This window comes from Neolamprologus brichardi, chromosome 3 (genome assembly GCF_056152115.1).
Source record: "Neolamprologus brichardi isolate AB-2024 chromosome 3, ASM5615211v1, whole genome shotgun sequence".
In the NCBI taxonomy this organism is placed as follows: domain Eukaryota; kingdom Metazoa; phylum Chordata; class Actinopteri; order Cichliformes; family Cichlidae; genus Neolamprologus; species Neolamprologus brichardi.
This window is the reverse complement of record NC_142106.1, coordinates 5,815,001-5,834,918: the sequence shown is the minus strand read 5'-3', so window position 1 is coordinate 5,834,918 and position 19,918 is coordinate 5,815,001. Positions and strand designations below refer to the sequence as shown.

The 19,918-nt window shown below is 42.5% G+C and overlaps 1 protein-coding gene across 1 annotated transcript in view; it reads right to left on the bottom strand.

Moving 5' to 3' along the window:
- Nucleotides 1-2,227: 2,227 nt before the first annotated feature.
- Nucleotides 2,228-19,918, bottom strand: part of LOC102779629 (uncharacterized) — a 37,654-nt gene continuing 19,963 nt past the window's right edge. Inside the window, exons 7-13 of the mRNA XM_087831648.1 lie at nt 13,080-13,253; nt 9,359-9,532; nt 8,728-8,901; nt 7,835-8,008; nt 6,338-6,511; nt 3,538-3,587; nt 2,228-3,367 (exon numbers count right to left, since the gene is read on the bottom strand). Of these exons, the coding sequence (XP_087687774.1) occupies nt 2,835-3,367; nt 3,538-3,587; nt 6,338-6,511; nt 7,835-8,008; nt 8,728-8,901; nt 9,359-9,532; nt 13,080-13,253 (1,453 nt within the window). The 3' untranslated portion in view covers nt 2,228-2,834. The remainder of the gene's footprint in view (nt 3,368-3,537; nt 3,588-6,337; nt 6,512-7,834; nt 8,009-8,727; nt 8,902-9,358; nt 9,533-13,079; nt 13,254-19,918) is intronic.

Sequence of the window (19,918 nt, the reverse complement as noted above, 5' to 3'; positions counted from 1 at the left end):
TTTGGAGTCTTCTCACAACCCCGTTCTCTGCGACCTGCTGGAGCGGGGGGCCGGGAGGAGTTGATGGTCCGACTGGGGTCTGGAGTGTGGGGCCTCCCTGCTGCTGCGGAGTCGGGGCGGTCTGCTTCTCCCCACCGCAGGGAAAAAGGGTAACGCCACCTGGGTCTAGGTGCTGTTTCCCCCTCCAGGGGCAAAGGTACCTAGACCCAGTTCTTAGAGTACGCTTGCGGAGTGTGATTGTGTGTACAGTGTCTCTCTATGTCTGTCTCCACGTTGGTAGAGTGTTGAGTAATTGCATATGAGAGCATGAGGGTGGGAATGGATGTTTGTATCTGTGTGTGCCTGTATGTCTGTGTCTATGTGTCAGGTTGGGTATCAGACACCACCTCTCTGGGGACATCTCAGGCCCTCTAAGGTATGGAGGCCTATCTCCCCCACCACTTCCCCTGCCAGTGTCAGACACCCTCAGACATCGGTGCGTTTGTGGTTCTTTGTGTCCGGGGATGGTCGCCCAGGTACACACCGGCTCACTCCTTGGTGGCTGCTTATCGGGGCCTGGAGCCTGAGGCTCACTCGGGCCACTTCGGGGCTGGGGTGCCCTCGGCCTTTCGGCCTGGGGTTCGATCACTCTGGCGCAGCTGGCTGCCGGCAGAGCTCACGGGCAAGTCACTGCAACCCCCCCTGGCTTCTGCTCCGCGGCTGCTGAGTGACCCCTCATCTGGGATGCTCCTCAGCTCTTTCTGGGATAGTGGCGCAGCTGCCCCTCTGTTGGTCTTCCTTGGTCTCTTGTGTTCTGGGGGCCTCTGGATGTCTGGAGTTTTGATCTCCTCCATACCTGCTTCATGCCCTGGTGGACGGGGCTGTGGCTCCCCACACCCTCTAGCAGATTATTACATGAAGGAACCTTTTAAAAACAAATGCATGCATGCTCACAGGTGTACACACGGGTGCTCACACACACAAACTACACCCTTTTTGGCTCCTACCTCAAAGCACACTGTGCGCTGTCGATATTACGTGCTGCACAATAATGTTTAATATTTAGTATTTACTGTTATATTCCCATATATCATCGTGATGTTGTTTATTTTATTGCTCTCGTTTTCTTCTGCTTGTTTTCTTTTTTCTTTCTCAACAGGTGATCCAGGTGATTGATATATGTATTTTTTTTCTCTGCTTATTTAGTTGGTTTTTGTTTTTTTGCCCTATTTGACAGCTTTGATTCGTTGCTGCTGAACTATCTATATGAGATGTATAGTTATTGTTCAGTGATGTTTGGCTGTGAGCAGAGGGAGAGAGATTCCGGAGCTTTGCAAAATAACGGTGGAAAACGGTGTTCCAAAGTTTGGGTTGGATCTGACAGCACAGAATCAGGTAGAATATGTTTCCTTCTTATACCCTATGTTTCTGAGCTGATGCTTCATCTTTCTTTCTGTTTCACAGGTATATGAGAGAGCCCCACTTGGAAGATCAGAAGACCCCCTCAAATACTGAGCAGCACATCAGACACTCTATTCACCAGTGTGGAAGTAATCTGTGTATTCCTGCATCATCAATGCCATGTGAAAGGAGATTTCCTAAAGCTCGGGGACTGGTGAGCCAGAGGAGGAGTCCACTGAAGCTGGCACAGGAGAGAAAAGATGATTTTGGGTGAAAAACCTGTGAAAAAAATCCATCTGACACCTGCTTCTGTCAATAAACATTCCTTATTCACCACATCATTCCCCAAATGACTAATCAAAGTTGATGATAAAACCTGTAAAAACACTGGACTACAGGAAAAAACAAGATGTTTGAGTGTTCATCCACAGCCCATCATCAAGTGTAAAGCTGCAGCAGAAAGTATCTCTGCTGTCTTGTTCTTCTGTTTTTAGTGTTTTTAAGTCCAACTTGTTTTTGAATGCTTTCTAAATCCTGGATATTTGAAATGAACATGCACACACATGTGACTCTTCATTTCCCTATCCTATTTTGATGAAGTTTCATGTTTCATGTGTTTTAGAGTGTTGTTGCTGAGTGTGTCTGCATATTTATTCACGTCGTTTTACCTTTTTATTACCATCTGTTTTTGTTCTGAGACCACACTGAACACTTGGACACCAGAAGAACAAATAACAACAACTAATTAATTTCACTATATACCGATGATGAATTCATTCATTAGTATCAATGAACAAGAACATTAATTCAATTCAATTCAATTTTATTTATATAGCACCAAATCACAACAAAAGTCACCTCAAGGCGCTTCATAAGCACATTCAAATGAACACAGTCTGTTCACAGCTTTATTGATGACATCAGACTGAAGCAGGAAGTTGTGCCAGTATTTCAGCAGTGCTCTTGAGAAGTCGCCTCGACTTCAGTCAGCCACCGTATGTCGCTGTTCTAAGAGATTGAAGCCTAGAAGCTTTGAATGTTTTGGGGTGCAAAGAGAAGGAAAGCCTCAAAGCTTCATTAAGCTTCACCTGCCAATCACTAGCCAAACATGTTTCTGCACATTTCATAAGCCTCCCCTCAAAAAGGCTCCATAGTAACTTCCATTTTCATCCAAGCTGATGTTCAGTGTGAAACAGCTGGATTAAAACAGTCCCGGAGTCAGTGTTTCTATTACATTAACTCTCAGAGGCACTAAATGGAGCCTTGAATCTAGTGGCTTTTCTCTGCCAGCTCTAAGGTGTGGGGGCTGAGAGCAGCTCATATATGGGACAGGTGTGTGTGGGCGGAGCATCTGTCATGATGGAAAAAAATCACATTAAGGAAGAGAAATTAAACATTTACAATCATTTAACTGAGATGAGTGTTTCTCTAACAGGAGGACACTCTTTACACATTCAACAAAGAGTCACTGAAGAGTCAGGAAAGAATGCAAACCCAGGATAAAGAGCTTCAGTGAATGTGGTGTTGAAGGTGTGGAGGTGGATCAGTGTGTCAGAGGAGACTCTGTAGAAGGACAGAGTGCCAGCAGGACAGTCCACATACACTGCTACTCTGTTAGCAACAGAGGAGGAGGAGAAGGAGGAGATGGATTTTCTTCTGTTAATGTGCCTAAGAGAATGAGGACCATCGTCAAAGCAGTCCAGACTCCAGGACTGACCGTTGTGTCCAAACAAACAGACATTACTGCCTCCTTTCCTTCTGATTCTTCTGTAACTCACTGATATATAAACATTTCCACTCCACTCGACCTCCCAGTAACAGCGACCAGTCATACCATTTCTACACAGCAGCTGACACTTGACATCAAATCTGTCTGGATGATCAGGATATGACTGAACCTCCTCCACACGTGTCACCTTCCTGTTGTTTTCAGACAGTTTGAGGTTTGTGTGTACTGTGTTTGTGTCGATTGCGAGTTGACAGGAATCTGATGGAGAGAACAAACACAATCCAGCTGCAGTTATTGATCCATTATCTGTTCATTGATTGACACTTTGATGATGACTCCTGACAGAGTTGAATGAGTGATGTGACAGTCTGAAGATGGTTAAATGTGTACCTCTTTGTTTTCCTGAATCACATTAAAAACACACTTACACTTCGTGAGACATCCTGGTGTCAACCATCGGACTCCAGCAGGCTCCAACCTGAAGGGGGGGGGGGGGGGGGGGGGGGGGTCAGACGAGCACAGTCTTTTTCAGCATGCACACATGGACATTACATAGCTCTCATACACACACTGTTAGACACTGATAAAGGAACTGTCCAAGATTTTCACAGATACACTTCAATCAATACGTAGATCAAACTGCTGATGATTTGGACTGATCCTGGATCTGTCAATACACCGCTGTATTGATGCAAAGTGAGTCTACCACAGACATGAGTGAGAGAGATAAATATGAAGTCATGCTGGCTCGGACATCGCCCGGATTAACAAGGTCAGCGTCAGGTGTTGAGGAACCAGGACACCCTGATGAGAAGCAGGCTACTGGAACAAGAAGGTATTGGTGCGCAAGAGACAAAAATAGGGCCTTGTTGGAATACTACTACGCAAGTAAATGGTAAACGGACTGGTTCTTATATAGCGCTTTTCTACTCATCTGAGCACTCAAAGCACTTTACACAACTTGTGCATTCACCCATTCACACCCATTCGCACAAGCACATAGCTAACATTCACACACATTCATTCTCCGATGGATGCATCGGAGAGCAATTTGGGGTTAGTATCTTGCCCAAGGATATTTGGCATGTAGACTAGGGGAAGAAAGGAATCGAACCGCCAACCTTCCGATCAGTGGATGACATGCTCTACCACCTGAGCTACAGCCACCCCCTATTAATGTATCACATGAATAGGATGATACCCAATATCCACATTGATGGCAAAACAACTAGTAGCGCAGTGTTCCAAAATTCGGACGAAGGGACTGCTCTCACAGCTACAGACTGACAAGGTACAACACACATGCTACTGCAGGGATGAGCCAGGACGACAGGTCAGGGGGAGATATCATTACCTGAAAGAAAGAATCATGGTGAAGCTTGAAACCTGGATCCTCCGTAGCCGGTTACCAAGACTACGCCAAGTACCCTGAGAAGATCTACTAGGTGATGTGAATTGCCTGGTATCATTCCAGCTCGGACATCGTCTGGATCAACAAGGCTTGCTTTAGGTGTTGAGGAACCAGGGCACCCTGATGAGAAGTGAGGACAAGGGATGAAAATAGGGCATTCTTGGAATGCTACTATGCAAGTAACCCTAGCAGAAGGGGTTACATGAATAGGATAAGGGACATATGGAATCTTTGATACTCAACATCCACATTGACGGCGAAACAACTATAGCTTAGTGTTCGGACATTCGAAAGGATTGCTCTCACAGCTAGAAATTGACAAGGTACAACAAAAATGCTACGGCAAGGGGGAGCCGGGACGACAGGTCAGGGGGGAGATATCATCACCCCCACCCGAGATTGGGTGCCAAGCCCCAAGTGCGATAGAAGAAGGATCATTGAGTGCGAGAGGAACTGACCTGAAAGACTGACCTGGATCCCCCGTAGCCGTTTACCAAGACTACGTGATGTACCCTCAGAAGATCTGCTAGATGATGTAAATGCTAGGACAGGCAAGAGGGTCAGGCATATCCTGAGGAGTCAGCTGATAGGTACGAACAAGATCCGGGCTATAAACACCTACTCCCTGCCTGTGATCAGTTACCCTCCTGGGATAATACGTTGGCGAAGGAGGAGATAGAAGCTACTGACATCAAGACAAGGTAGCTCCTGACCATGCATGGAGGGTTTCACCCCAAGTCCAGCACCCTGGAGCTGTACGCTTAGCGGAAGGAAGGAGGCCGGGGACTGTCCAGGATGAGACAAGGAACATCCACGAATACATCAAGAAGATGGCCTCAACTGACCGTGTGCTCAGTGAATACCTCAGGCAGCAGAAACCCAAGAAAGAGGAGGACGATGAAGAACCATAATGGAAGGACAAGCCTCTGCACGGTATGTACCACCGGCAGATAGTGGAGGTGACTGACATCCAGAAATCCTACCAGTGGCTTGACAAAGCTGGACTGAACGACAGCACAGAGGCACTAATAATGGCAGCAAAGGAACAAGCTCTGAGCAGGCTATATAAAGATGCCCCTGAGACAATCCAGCACATAACAGCAGGGTGCATGATGCTAGCAGGCAGGGCGTGCATGGAACGCCATAACCAAGTTGCCGGCATAGGGTACAGAAACATTTGTGCCGAACATGGCCTGGAAGTCCCAAGGTCAAAATGGGAGACGCCCCCAGATACAGACGGACAAAATAGTGATGGCTAACCAACCAGTGGTGGTTAGCCATCAACAGAAGACAAACAGAAGAAGAAGACGGTCATAGTGATAGATGTAGTGTTTCCGAATGACACGAGAAGCTCAAGAAATGTCAAGGGCTCAGAGAAGAGCTCGAGAAGATGTGGAAGGTGAAGGTAACAGTGGTCCCAGTGATAATTGGAGCATTGGTGACTCCCAAGCTAGGCAAGTGGCTCCAGCCGATCCCAGGAACAACATTGGAGATCTCTGTCCAGAAGAGTGCAGTCCTAGGAACAGCTAAGATACTGCGCAGGAATCTCAAGCTCCCAGGCCTGTGGTTAAGGACCCGAGCTAAAGGACTACACGTATTTGGAGCGGAGGCTCACAAGTTTGATTCCCGCCTGGGGCGTCTTAATCCAGTAAGGGTCCTAAAGCCATATATAGATATATATGTTTATATATAGATATGCCTGCCCCCCCCCCCCCCCCCCCCACCCCACACACACACACCCTCCAAAAAAGGAACATAGTAAAGGAAACAGAGAATGATTCTAGCTCTTCCTCCTCTATCAGACATTCTCTCCATACCTGAGAGTTTCCAGTCTCCAGCGGGGATCCTTCAGTCTAGCCGACAGCAGCATAATTCCTGAGTCTCCTGGATGATTGTAGCTCAGGTTCAGCTCTCTCAGATGGGAGGGGTTGGAACTCAGAGCTGAGGCCAGAAACGTACAGCCTTCCTCTGTGATCAGACAGCCTGACAAACTGCAGATACACAAAACCATCGATTTGTGAACACTTCACTAAATATTTGTTTTTGTTGTGCCTTTTATCCCCGGATACAAATACCCTGATTCATTTCATCCATTCAATTCAACTTAGCTTCATAAAGCGACAACCGATATCAAGTTGGCTCAAGTTGTGTAGCAGTAAACCCTACAATATTAAAAGAGAATACCTTAACAATTGTACATTCCACTTGAGCAAAACTTGACCACAATATTGCATATACAGTGTGGGCCATTTATATGGATACACCGAATAAAGTTATGTTGAAACCAAGCACACCATTGTTTTTCTTGTGACATTACCAATAGGTTTGATGTGTCACATGGCCCTTTTCCTATTGAAAAAACAAAAGTTTTATCCAAGATGGACGACTTCTAAATGGCCACCATGGTCACCACCTATCTTGAGGAGTTTGCCCCCTCACATATACTAATGTGCCACAAACAGGACTTTAATATCAACAACCACTCCCATTTTATTCTGGTGTATCCATATAAATGGCCCACCCTGTACAGTATATACTATATTGTAAGAGTAAAAAAGAAAACATTCTTTGTTACTTCCTATTTTGACTTCTCTTTTCATGTCAGTGCTGATCTGTGTGAGTGTTGCCAAATGTCATTCAGAAAAAAATAAAAAATGAAAATAATACCACGCAGGCTATCTGCTCATTAAATAGAAGTGACTGTGAGGTTGTTGTGGCAGCACAAAATAACCAATTCAGCGGGTTTATTGGTGCCTTAAGTCTGCAGTCTGATAGTCTATAATGATCCTATAGAATAATATACTCCTATGAGGTCTTTAATGTATAATGTAGCCTGAATATTCAGAACTTTGCACATAAAAAGAAGAATTTTAACTTTGATTCTGGATTTAACAGTGATCTAAAAGGGAGAAGCCCCCTCTCAGTACTCTCACTGCAGCATTTTGGATCAACTAAAGGCTTTTCAGGCAGTTTTTAAATAACGTGATAGTAAATTTGACTTCAACCTAGAAGAAACGAGTGTGTCACTCAATTTTTCAAAAACACTCTGGCAAAGGGTGTTTTAAATAATTGTAACATTTTATCAATATTGATCAACGAAGGAAAGACATCACTTTATCAAAAAGGACTCAAGAGTTGCTTGTAGTCTTATGAAAATATCTTTATGAAAATTTATGAAGTTTATGAAAGTCAGTCTGAAAATCCAACCAAACGTTAAATAAAAAGGTACCTGGCAATTCTATAAGCTTTAGATCCTTTATCAGTATCTAATAAAGATGATAAATAATACAGAGTGGAAGAGACTGAATTCTGACCTGAGACTTTCTAGTGTGCAATGGGGAGTCTCCACAGCAGCAGACAAAAACTTCACTCCAGAATCATTCAGGTCATTGTCACTCAGGTCCAGTTCTTTCAGGGTAGAGGACTGGGAGCGGAGAACTGAGGACAGAAAGTCACAGCTTCTCTCTGAGAGGTTACAGGTACCCAGTCTGAAAAATAAAGAAAACAAAGACAAACACACTGAAATTATTATGCTACAGTGAGGAATTATTAGATTTAATTTAATTTATCCATCCATCGACTTCCAATTATTCTTTTCAGGGTCTTGGAGGGTTCTGAAGCCCATCCCAGCTGTCTTAGGGTGAGTGGCAGGGTACACCCTGGACAGGTCGCCAGTCCATCACAGCCAGTCTTCCAGTCTGTCGCATGGTTGTCTCTATCTAACACATAGACAGAGACAACCATTTGCCCTCACATTCACTCCCGCATTCAAATGGGCAATTTAGTGTTTCCAGTTAACCTCCCAAGTGCATGTCTTTTGACTGTGGGAGGAAGCCGGAGTACCCGGGGAGAACCCATGCAAAAACTGGGAGAACATGCAAACTCCACACAGATAGAACCCGGCCTGATGTTGGAATTGAAATCATGACCTTGTTGCTGTGAGACAACAGTGCTAACCACCGTGCCACCGTTCTGCCCTAATTTAATCCAATTAAATTAAATTTAATTAAATTTAATTAAATTTTACTGGACAGAACTGCTATTGCCTTATTTTAAACACACCAAAAACATGTTATTTTACTGTGACATAGAAATAATGACAAATAGTAAGACCCAACTACAAGTGGATGAATTTGAGCTTACTATCTAAGTTTTTAACAGGTTAATTATGTAATTTGATAAAAAATGAAATATTCTTTGATCTGACCTCAGAGTTTCCAGTGTACAGTGTGGACTCTGCAGTGCAGTAGACAGAAGCTTTACACCTGAATCCTGTAAGTTGTTGTCACTTAAGTCCAACTCTCTCAAACTAGAGGACTGGAAACTGAGAACTGAGGCCAGTGATTCATAGCTTCTCCCTGAAAGAAAACACCCACTTAATCTGAAATAAAAAAGAAAAAGAAAAACATACTTTGTTTGTGCAGTGATAAGTTACCATATTTAGCACATCCCAACCACTCAGTTTCCAGAGTGGTTAGAATTGCTATTGTCTTATTTCAAACACATAAAGCATTTCTGTCTCCAAGACCCAAATTCAGAGCTGTTTCTACAGGAGAAGAATCTGGAAGCTGAAGGCTCGGCCCTGTATTCTACTTGTGGAAACCGCGTGGAGGACTTTAATGCTCAGTACATACCCTGTTACATGGTGGCAAATGTCAAAATGACGTCACATCTGCTGGCGCATGCCGTCTTTTGTTTAAACTTGGTGTAGCTTTAGACAGTAATTTACAGTCTAATAACCAAAAGTAAATGAAAGGCACCTGACCATTTTTTGCCAGTTATTTGGCGATGCAACACAGATTAATTTTATACTGAGTGGAAAAGTCTGATTTTCTGACCTTAGACTTTCTAGGGTAAAGTGTGGACTCTCCACTGCAAGAGACAGAAGCATCACGCCTGAATCCAGGAGGCTGTTGTTGCTCAGATCCAATTTTTTCAGACCTGAGGCCTGGAAGCTGAGAACTGAGGATAGAGCTTCACAGCTTGTCTCTGAGAGGAAACAACCATTCATTCTAGAAATAAAGAACACAGACAAAAATGTTGGATTGAAGTGTATAGATGGTGCAGCAAAGAGTTTCCAGATTTAGAAATATTTAATGTTTTTATGGGGTAGCCGGAATTGCCATTCCCTGATTTTAAGCAAATCTGAAATATGCCATTTTACTCCAACTTAAAAATAATGAAAAATTCTGAGACAACAACAAATAGACCATTAAAATTTTTGTTTTAATTGCACATTTTTTCATCCCCTCCACGAATCAGCCAAAAAAAGGGACATGGGCCCATCCTCCTGCAGGCCTACCACTTGCAGGAGGCGCTGTAGGGGTCGGGTGCAATATGCTGGGGGGGTGGAGGCCCCCCACTTCTCTTGTGGGGAAAGAGGCTGACTTAGTGTATGAGGTTGAGAGGTAGAGGTAGATATCTTCGGGCTCACCTCAATGCATGGCTTGGGCTCTGGAACTAGTCTTCTGGAGTGGGGCTAGACTCTTTCTCAGTCTTGAGTTGCCCCTGGTGAGAGGCCGCGGACTGGGGTGGGTATTCTAGTATCCGCTCGACTTGCTGCCTTTACGTTGGGGTTTCTCCCAGTGGAATGGGTCTTGACTGTTGTCTGCACTTACGTGCTGAGTGACAGTTCAGAGTACTCAGCCTTTTTGGAGTCCCTGGGTGAGGTGCTCGAGGGTGCTCTGTTTTCCTACTGGGAGAGTTCAATGCTCATGTGGGCAATGACAGTGAGACCTGGAGGGCCGTGATTGGGAGGAACGGCCTCCTGGAGCTGAACCCAAGCGGTGTTTTGTTGTTAGACTTCTCTGCAAATCACAGTTTGGCTGTATTGAACACCATGTTCGAACATAAGAGTGTTCATAAGTGTATATGGCACCAGGACATTCAAGGCTGCAGGTCAATGATCGGTTTTGTAATCATATCACCAGACCTGCGGCCATATGTTCTGGACACTAGGGTAAAGAGAGGGGCTGAGTTGTCAACTGATAACCACTAGGTGGTGAGTTGGATGAGATGACAGGGTAGGACGCTGGACAGACCTGGTGAGCCTAACATATAGTGAGGGTGCACTGGGAATGCCTGGCAGAGGCCCCAGTCCGCACGATCTTCAACGCACACCTCCGGCAGAGCTTCAACAGCATTCCGAGAGAGACCAGGGACACTGAGTCCGAATGGACCATGTTCAGCACCTGCATGGCTGAAGCCGCTGCACTGAGCTGCGGCAGCAAGGTGGTTGATGCCTGTCATGGTGGTAACCGACGAACCAAATTGTGAACACCAGAGGTGAAGGAAGCCACCAGGCCGAAGAAGGAGTCCTATCGGGCTTGGTTAGCCTGTGGGACCTCGGATGCAGGAGATAGTTACCGACAGGCCAAGCGGAATGCGGTGCGGGCAGTAGCTGAAGCAAAAAGTCGGGTGTGGAGGAGTTCGGAGAGGTCATGGAAAAAAAAAATTCGGAGTGCCTCGAACAGATTCTGGCAAACCTTCAGGCGACTAAGGAGGGTAAAGTGATGCTCTACCTGCACTATGTATAGTACAGGTAGAGCACTATACACTATGTATAGTGCAGGTAGAGCGCTGCTGACTGAGACTAAGAAAATTGTCGGGCTGTGGAAGGAATACTATGAGAACCTCCTTAATCCCACTGGCACGTCTTCCGTTGAGGAAGCAGAGTCTGGGGGACGAAGAGGATGACCCGCCAATCTCTGGGGGTGAGGTCACTGAGGAAGTTAAAGAACTCCTTGCTGGTAGATCCCATCAGCTGGATGCGCTCCGCCCCGTGAACCTGAAGGCTCTGGATGTTGTACGGCTGTCCTGGTTGACACACCTCTACAATGTTGTGTAGAGATCAGGGGTTAGGTACCTCTGGATTGGCAGACCAGGATGGGGGTTCTCATTTTTAAGAAAGGAGACCAGAGAGTGTGTTCCAACTATAGGGAAATCACACTGTTTAACCTCCCTGGGAAAGTCTATGTCATGGTGCTGGAAAGGAGAGTCCATCCGTTATCAAACTTCGGATCTTGTTTCCAAGATGGCACCGTAAATGGATGCCCTTGTACTTCAGTTTGTTACTTCTATCTTGTTTTTGTGCATAATTTGTGTGGCTGGACACTCTTCTGGAAATTTCTTACACCAGAGAAGAGCATGTTATATATATTAATGTGCTTAGCACTTTTTATTTTAATTAAGTGTTTGTCTTATAGGGCTTTGGAACGTGATGTCGTGTGAGGGGCATGACCAGGATTTTTGGTTGAGGCGCCATTTGTGTAGGCCAAACAAAGCAATAACAATTGAGAGGAGCGAAAGCACACAAATAACATCAGCTACAGTTTGTACTAGCTGTGTGGTCGGTTGTAATGTTAGATCGCTCGACCGGTAAGGGAATAAGCTTGAAAATGGGCTTTTCATTGTTTCTCCACCTAGAAGCAACATGAGGGAGCTCACGTATCAGATGTTACCAAAAGAAGGTGTCTGGCCTGGATAGCAGCTGTGAGATGAGCTTATATCCAGTTCTCTACCATCCCAAGATATCTTTTGGTGTGTTCATGACATTTTCATTGAGGTAAGTTCTAAATAAGTTTATATTGCTCTTTATAGGCTATTAGTTTTATTTTTGATGCACTCTGAGGTCATTTTATAGAAATTAGAACAAACATCCTAATGAGTGACTTTAAGTTACAATCATGGATACCTAATACAATAACAAAATTCTGCAGTCATTAATCAATGTATAAAACTAAAATAGAATTTATTTTTAGTGACACAGGACACAAACAAGGAAGCAAGATATATAATGAGAAGTAGTTGTAATAAATATGAATAAATCATTGCAATCTCTTAAACCATAGAGAATAACTAAATCATTCAGGACAATTGTCACATCAATGCATTGAACTCACTATGTTATCCATCTAACAGAGCCTCCACATGTTCGATTTAAAACTTCAGGAACTTCCAGTTCCGGTTGAATGAATGCTGGTGCGACTTGCTGCCACTATTCACCGGTATCCTTTGATTATTTTTGTTTAGCTGAGTGTAAATGTTAAGCTCTCAATTTACCGGTCGATCTACCTGCCCTCACCTATGGTGACAAGCTGTGGGTAGTGCCCGAAAGAACGATACCGTGGATACAAGTGGCAGAAGTGAGCTTCCCCCAAAGGGCAGCTGGCCTCTCCCGTAGAGATAGTCCCTGGTAGGGACTCAGATTAGAGCCGCTGCTCCTCCACATTGAAAGGAGCCAGTTGAGGTGGTTTTGGGATCTGACAGGGATGCCTCCTAGGCGCCTCCTGGGTGAGGTGTTCTGGGCATGTCCCACCGAGAGAAGGCCCCGAGGCAGACCCAGGACATCATGGAGAGATCATATCTCTCGGCTGACCTGGAAATACCTTGGTGTTCCCTCGGACAAGCTGGAGGATGTGACTGGTGAGAGGGAGGTCTGGGCTTCTCTGCTTAGGCTACTGCCCCCGCGTCCCGGCCCCAGATAAGCGAAAGAAGATGGATGGATGGATGGATGGAATTGTTTCATTTAATAAAAAATAAAACATACTTTGATCTCACCTCAGAGTTTCCAGTGTACAATACAGACTTTGCAGTGCAGCAGACAGAAGCTTCACTCCTGAATCCTGGAGTTTCATGTTACTCAGCTCCAGCTCTCTCAGACAAGAGGATTGGGAGCTGAGAACTGAGAACAGAGCTTCACAGCTTCTCTCTGAGAGGAAACAATCACTTAGTCTAGATATAAAGAACAGAAAAAACAAAATCACAAAAATTAAATGTCTTGATGCATGTTCAATCATGTAGGTATGAAAAAGTCCCCAAAATAGATTATTTTCATCTGGACGTTGTGTTTTCAGTGGAAGAAACATTTCATCACTCATCCATGTGACTTCTCAAGTCTGGAGACATTGTGTCTGGTCCACATTTATTTAACCCTTTAAAACCGGTTGGAGCGGGCACGCTCTGTTTTGCGTAACTATTTTTAAATCCCGATAGCTCTGCAACCACGTGAGCTAGCACAATAATTTTTTTTGCATATGAAACCTGAGGAGGTGTACTTACATCTTATGCCATCAGCTTGTGCTAGGTCACAGTTTCCTTCCACATATAGCTTTGCAAAAACTGCATAAAAAGCGCTTGCAGCAACAAAAACATAATATTCCAGAAGCACGCTTTGCCGATCCGATCAGCTGTTCATAACACTTCCTACATTGGATTAGACGTCAGCACGAACTATCGCATGTCCGCCATGACCTGCCCGAAACCGGAAGTGACGTCATTTTCGCGGAAATGTAGTTTTTTACCGTCCGGGCCTCAATGAGCCTTTAGTGGTGTTTTTAAAAGTTATGTTTGACTTTATGACTTTCTGTGTCGTTTCTGGGATGCTTAGGACTCATATTGCACTGCTGGAAATAGTTTATTTTGATGCATATGCTGCTTTTTTGCAAATTTGCATAATAATATTTATTTTCGTTTTTCCTGCAGTGTATAAAAATTGGTGTATTTCAAAAATAAAACTATGAAGACACTCAAAATAAATTTCCTATGGTGGGAAACTATTTTGTGCAACTTTTTTGTATTTACAGTTTTGAGGGAAAAGCCTCTTAAATTTCTCTAACTAGAAATATATGTTAAAAAAACAAAAACGATTTTCAATTTTTTTGTAGTTTATTTCACCTTTTTGCAATTTATGTAATCACTATGCACTTAATTCATAAATATTATTAAAATCTAGGCTGTAATGGTTGTATTGATGTATAGCAACTTGAAATGCTCCCAAAAATGGCACTACAGCATGTAAAAATATAATATAAGCTCTGGCGGACTTGGTTCTATGGTAGGTCTTAAAGGGTTAACATACTGGACCCAGTGTAGTAACTCAGTTCATCCTCTGTCTAACAAGCCACTTTAGCTCATTTCACTTTAATTTCCCTTTAATTAAAAAAAAATTTATTTCACAAAAATAATGGTTTAAGCTTTCAATCAAAACCTCATTTCAAAAACAAATTTAAATTCCAAATTAAAAAACTGATTTTCTCGGTTTTGAACAGAGATGGGCAGCAACGCGTGTTGGGATTTAAAAATATAATCTGAATGCTTATTTGCTGATTAGATTGTTCTAGCAGAGGACCAACTCTGAGTACAGTCTGTGCCAAAAAGTACTGACAGGAAACTACAAGCTTTTGCAGAGAAAATAGGACCTGCAGCCAGAAAGTGAAACTAAGTAGGGTGTTTGATCGAAACGTAAAGTGTGTGTGACGTCGAGAGGAATTATATAAATAACTAGGCTTCCTTTTTGTGCTTCAGACCTGAGCTTATATGTTCGTGTGTTCAGGTCTCCATATTCCGGAATATGTAAAATTAAAGATCATTTTTTGAGTTTGACCACTTTGAGCCTTGAGTCTTTCTTTGCCGTGAAGAATACAAAGAACTGGATTTAATACTTGGTGCCATGACCCGGATTCTTTTGCGGCTGAGGGGACTAATTTGGAGTTTAAGGTACGATCTGATATGAGGCGGACAACACACCGGTCTAAAAGATTTAAAGGTAAGCACAAGCCTGTTCAAAATTTGTGCATATTGGATGAATTCTAAATTCGTTGTCCCCTGAGTTGATGACCGTGACCGTCAAATTGGCTCAGTAGTGGTGAAATTAAACTAAAGTATAAAATCTGTTAAGTAGATTTCAGGTGACACGTCCATGATAATTTTGGGAAATTAGAAATAAATAACAGTAAAGTTTGGGGATATTTGAGAAAATTTATTGTGATTAATCGTGGAAGAAAAGAGATATTAGGTTATGATATTTGGTTAAGGGATGGATTTATCCCTGTATTGATTAGCAGAGTTAGATTCGGGCATCAGACTCCGAGGAGCGTGGTTGGTCAGCGTGTGACAACGACTCTTGGTCTACGGACGTGTGACCAAGCCTGGCGGCGTCCAGTTAAACTCCGTGGGATTTTGGCCACCTGTAAAAAGCTAAGTGGTCAAGGACCACTTTTTTACCGCACTGTTTGAGTGAAGAGTTAGACTCAGGCGTCACCATTCAACGTGGCTGACAGGTAAGCTTTAACCCTTTAAAGCCGGTCGGAGCGGGCACGCTCTGTTTTGCATAACTATTTTTAAATCCCGGTAGCTCTGCAACCACGTAAGCTAGCGCAATAATTTTTTTTGCATATGAAACCGGAGGAGTTGTACTTACATCTTATGCCATCAGCTTGTGCTAGGTCACAGTTTCCTTCCACATATAGCTTTGCAAAAACTGCATAAAAAGCGCTTGCAGCAACAAAAACATAATATTCCAGAAACACGCTTTGCCGATCCGATCAGCTGTTCATAACACTTCCTACGTTGGAATAGACGTCAGCGCGAACTTTTGCATGTCCGCCATTACCTGCCCGAGACCGGAAGTGACGTCATTTTTGCGGAAATGTAGTTTTTTTTTTACCATCAGGGCCTCATGAGCCTATACTGGTGTTTTTAAAAGTTATCTTTGACTTTATGACTTTCTGTGTCGTTTCTGGGATGCTTAGGACTCATATTGCACTGCTGGAAATAGTTTATTTTGATGCATATGCTGCTTTTTTGCAAATTTGCAGTATAATATTTATTTTCGTTTTTCCTGCAGTATATAAAAATTGGTGTATTTCAAAAATGAAACAATGAAGACACTCAAAATAAATTTCCTGTGGTAGGAAACTATTTTGTGCAACTTTTTTGTATTTACAGTTTTGAGGGATAAGCCTCTTAAATTTCTCTAACTAGAAATTTTTTTTTGAAGGATTTCAATTTTTTTGTAGGTTATTGCACTTTTTTGCAATTTATGTAATTACTATGCACTTAATGCAGACATATTATTAAAATCTGGGCTATTATGGTTGTATTGATGTATAGCAACTTGAAATGCTCCCAAAAATGGCACTACAGCATATAAAAATATAATATAAGCTCTGGCGGACTTGGTTCTATGGTAGGTCTTAAAGGGTTAAGCAAAGCTTTAAGGCGCAAGTGGAATACTTAGACGCTGGTAAGTAGAGCTTCCTGTCGAGCTGTGGGGAGCGCTTATAAATTAACTAGGGCTTAGAAATTTCACCGCTATCGGTGAGGGCGTTCCCGAAGCGGGTTGTTCGGTCAGCAAGGTTGGACCTGGGCTTAGAGGCTTTTAAATTTGTCAAAACTGTGTAGGAAATGTCTGGTACCAGAAGAGGGGGGCATAAGGGTTGGACCCAGGTGTTGGACGCCAGAGAACCCCCAGGGATCATGTTGTTTGTGTCTGTATGTACTTGGGTTGTCTGATTATTGTGCATTGCTGTAAGTGTAAAGTGTGGATTATAAAACTCGAGGATGTTGTACAGGGTGTGGTGTGTGTGTGTGTGTGAGACGAGGAAGCTCAGGGAAGTGTGCAAAATGCTGATGAAAGTATTGTGTGAATGATGCTACAAAACTGACCTAAAGAATGGTGATATGTGTGGAAAAACTGTTAATTGTCCGTAGGTCTACAAGACCTCTGCTAAGCACGCTGAAGATTTTGATGTGAATTTTTGCAAATGCAAAGAGCTTAGTATATTTAAGTGTGTGTGTGCGTGTACTGAGAGCATTCTGTTTATATCAACATTTAGCAGAGTTACAGAGGGTTTATAGACTGTAAAAAAAAAAAAGAGCTCGATTAGGCTGTAGAAAAAGAAAAGGAGAGAAACAGATCAAAATATGGGTGTGTGTGGCTGTGTTTGTGTGTGTCTGGCAGGAAGTGTCTGGCAGGAAGTGAACATGTTTGCATGCCCATAAAAGGAAACTGGCTGATGTGTGAAGTGTGCACTCAGAGAGAGAGAGACTGTTAAAATCTAGGTATATGAAGCGAATGAATGTATTAAGACATAGCAATGAAAATGATATTAATTGAATGTTTTAGTGTGTCAATACAGGTGGACCCTTCTCAACCTGAAAACATGAGTACAGCGGCAAAATGATAGATTAACAGAATTGGGATGAAAACAGGCCAGGCTTTGTCTTAAAATTTGACAGCTTCACCTCTCATTATGGCCTTATACTGAGAAGAAGCTTAAAGGACAGTCAATCTCCTGATGAAGACAGACAGAACGCCGTGTACTTGAAGAATTAACAGCAGTCAAAAAGACAGTGCAACTTAACTATAACACTGACAACTCCAGCAGCAGCATGTAAGAAAACATTTGATGGAACATGCATTCTGAATTACAAGCTGGGAAGTTAAACAGTGGGATAAACAACTATGTGGAAGCACTGCACAGCACTGGACACTGAGTTTCAGATTTGCCATACTGGGAGTAATCCTCGAAGAAAAGACTGAAAAGATCAAGAGAGAAGCAATGGAGAGAAGAAACAGCTGATTTGGGCCCGTGTTGATCTGCGAGGCCACACAGCTGATTGAGAACAGGGACGAGGATGATTGGAAGGTGAATCTGGGGTAATATAGTGAAAGCATATGGGAAAATTGGATTGAAAATTGAGACTGAACTCATGGAGGTTTAGGAATGTCCACCACATCACAACAAAGCGGTAAAAAAAATAAAAATAAATAAATACATAAAATAAATGAATAAATAAAAAAAAGAGATAAATAAAATAACTAACAATTACATTAATGAATAGAAAAAAAACATATACAAATTGTTACATGTGAAATTATTTTTGGAGAGAAGCAGAAGTGAGACAGTTTGATCCACAGTTCAGTGCAAAGATGCAAGAATTAAACCTGAATATAAAAACACATATGCAATGAAGACCAGCTTACACTCAGAGAATATGAACATATAACATAAACACAATGAAGACATGCTTATATTGATGAATGTGAATAGGTGACATCAATGCTAGATTTAACATACTTAAAGCTTGAAGTGAGGAATAACTCAGGAAAGTTCCATGACAATAGGGTGACTTTGGTGAAAATGAAAAAGTGATTAAAAGCTTAAAGTAGTTTTGAAATAGTGAATTGGAAGTGTTCTCGTGCTGATTGAGCAAAAGAAGTGATTACGGTAAAAATAAAAATAATTTAATCATGTGGTAGTGTTTTAAATATGCCTTTCTCTTGTCACGGCAACTTCTTGAGATATAACTCAGTATGCAAATTAGCTGAAAGGAGTGGTGACAAAGAAGCTTCCTGTCTGGCTGTGTGTCTGAGGCTTTCAATGAAGGAAACATAGCAGTGAATGAGAAGAATTATTTGGTGAAATAGATAATGCTAAAATACAGGATAATTAAATAAGGTGGTCAGGTCTGTCCAGAAGTGCAGATTTGAACAAGAAATTTGTCATTTAGTAATGACACATTGTTATAATGTGTTTATATCTTATGCTAAATCTAAGTATTTTAAAGTGCTTAAAGAGGAATATTACTGTTGTGCAAATTGTGTGGCTTTTAACAAGATTTTCTGTGTATTTAGCAGGTGAAATTATGTCAGTTGACCTCGGATTGTCAGGACGCTGAAGAACCTGAGGCCACTGTAATATGAGGTGGAGAAAATGAACAGAGGGAGTGATTTTAAGTCTGATTTCAGACTATGTAAGTATTAGTTAAGCCAAGAGTAGGGCAAAACCTTTGTGGCCCCGAAGTTCTAATCCCCACAACATATTGATTAGTAAGCAAACTTTTCTGTGATTAAGATTTTTGGGGTTGTTGTTTTAGTGATGGGTTGATTTTGTCGGTTAGGTTTGGGTTGTTTTCTTATTTTAATAGAGGGCGTTTTATTAATCATGGACATGGTTAGAACTGGGCCCTTTTTCTCATTTTTGTTCTAATCAGGCCTGCAAGTCTGAATTAACAGCCCTGTAAAGAAAATTTCGGGAGAGCAAATATAAGGTGAGCTTTTCCAGATTACAATGGGCTGAGCAGAAGCCATCTGTGGGAACCTGGTTCCTATCTAAAAGGATTGCCAAGTGTCAATCCAGACCAAAATGATAGACAATTGTTTTTTCTTTTGAGTGAATGCGTGCGAGTGAATATGTGTGACTGAACTGCGATGGACTGACGATGTGGACCAAAGGTTTTATTGACTTGACACTAAGACAAAGACTGGACCAAGGTTAGGAGGAATGAAGGTTGATTGACCAAGTTGGGGAGAGAAGGGTGAATGCTTTACTTTGCTTTGTTTTGCTTTTGGCACGAGGAGAAGAGAGACCATAGGGGAAGAGTTTAGTTTCACATGAGTGTCGAGCTGCAGACTTAATGTTTTGGCTGCTAATTTTGGAGAGCTGATGTTTGCTTTAAGAAAATTTTGTTTTATTGACTGGGTTTAGATTATGGTATTAAATTATATAGTGGGGAAAATGCCAAATGCTAAAAGGGAGGAAAAAGGTTGGACGTTATTTATGTTACAATTAACAAAAGCAGGCCTACAGTAGAAGGCAACTGTAGAAGTCAAT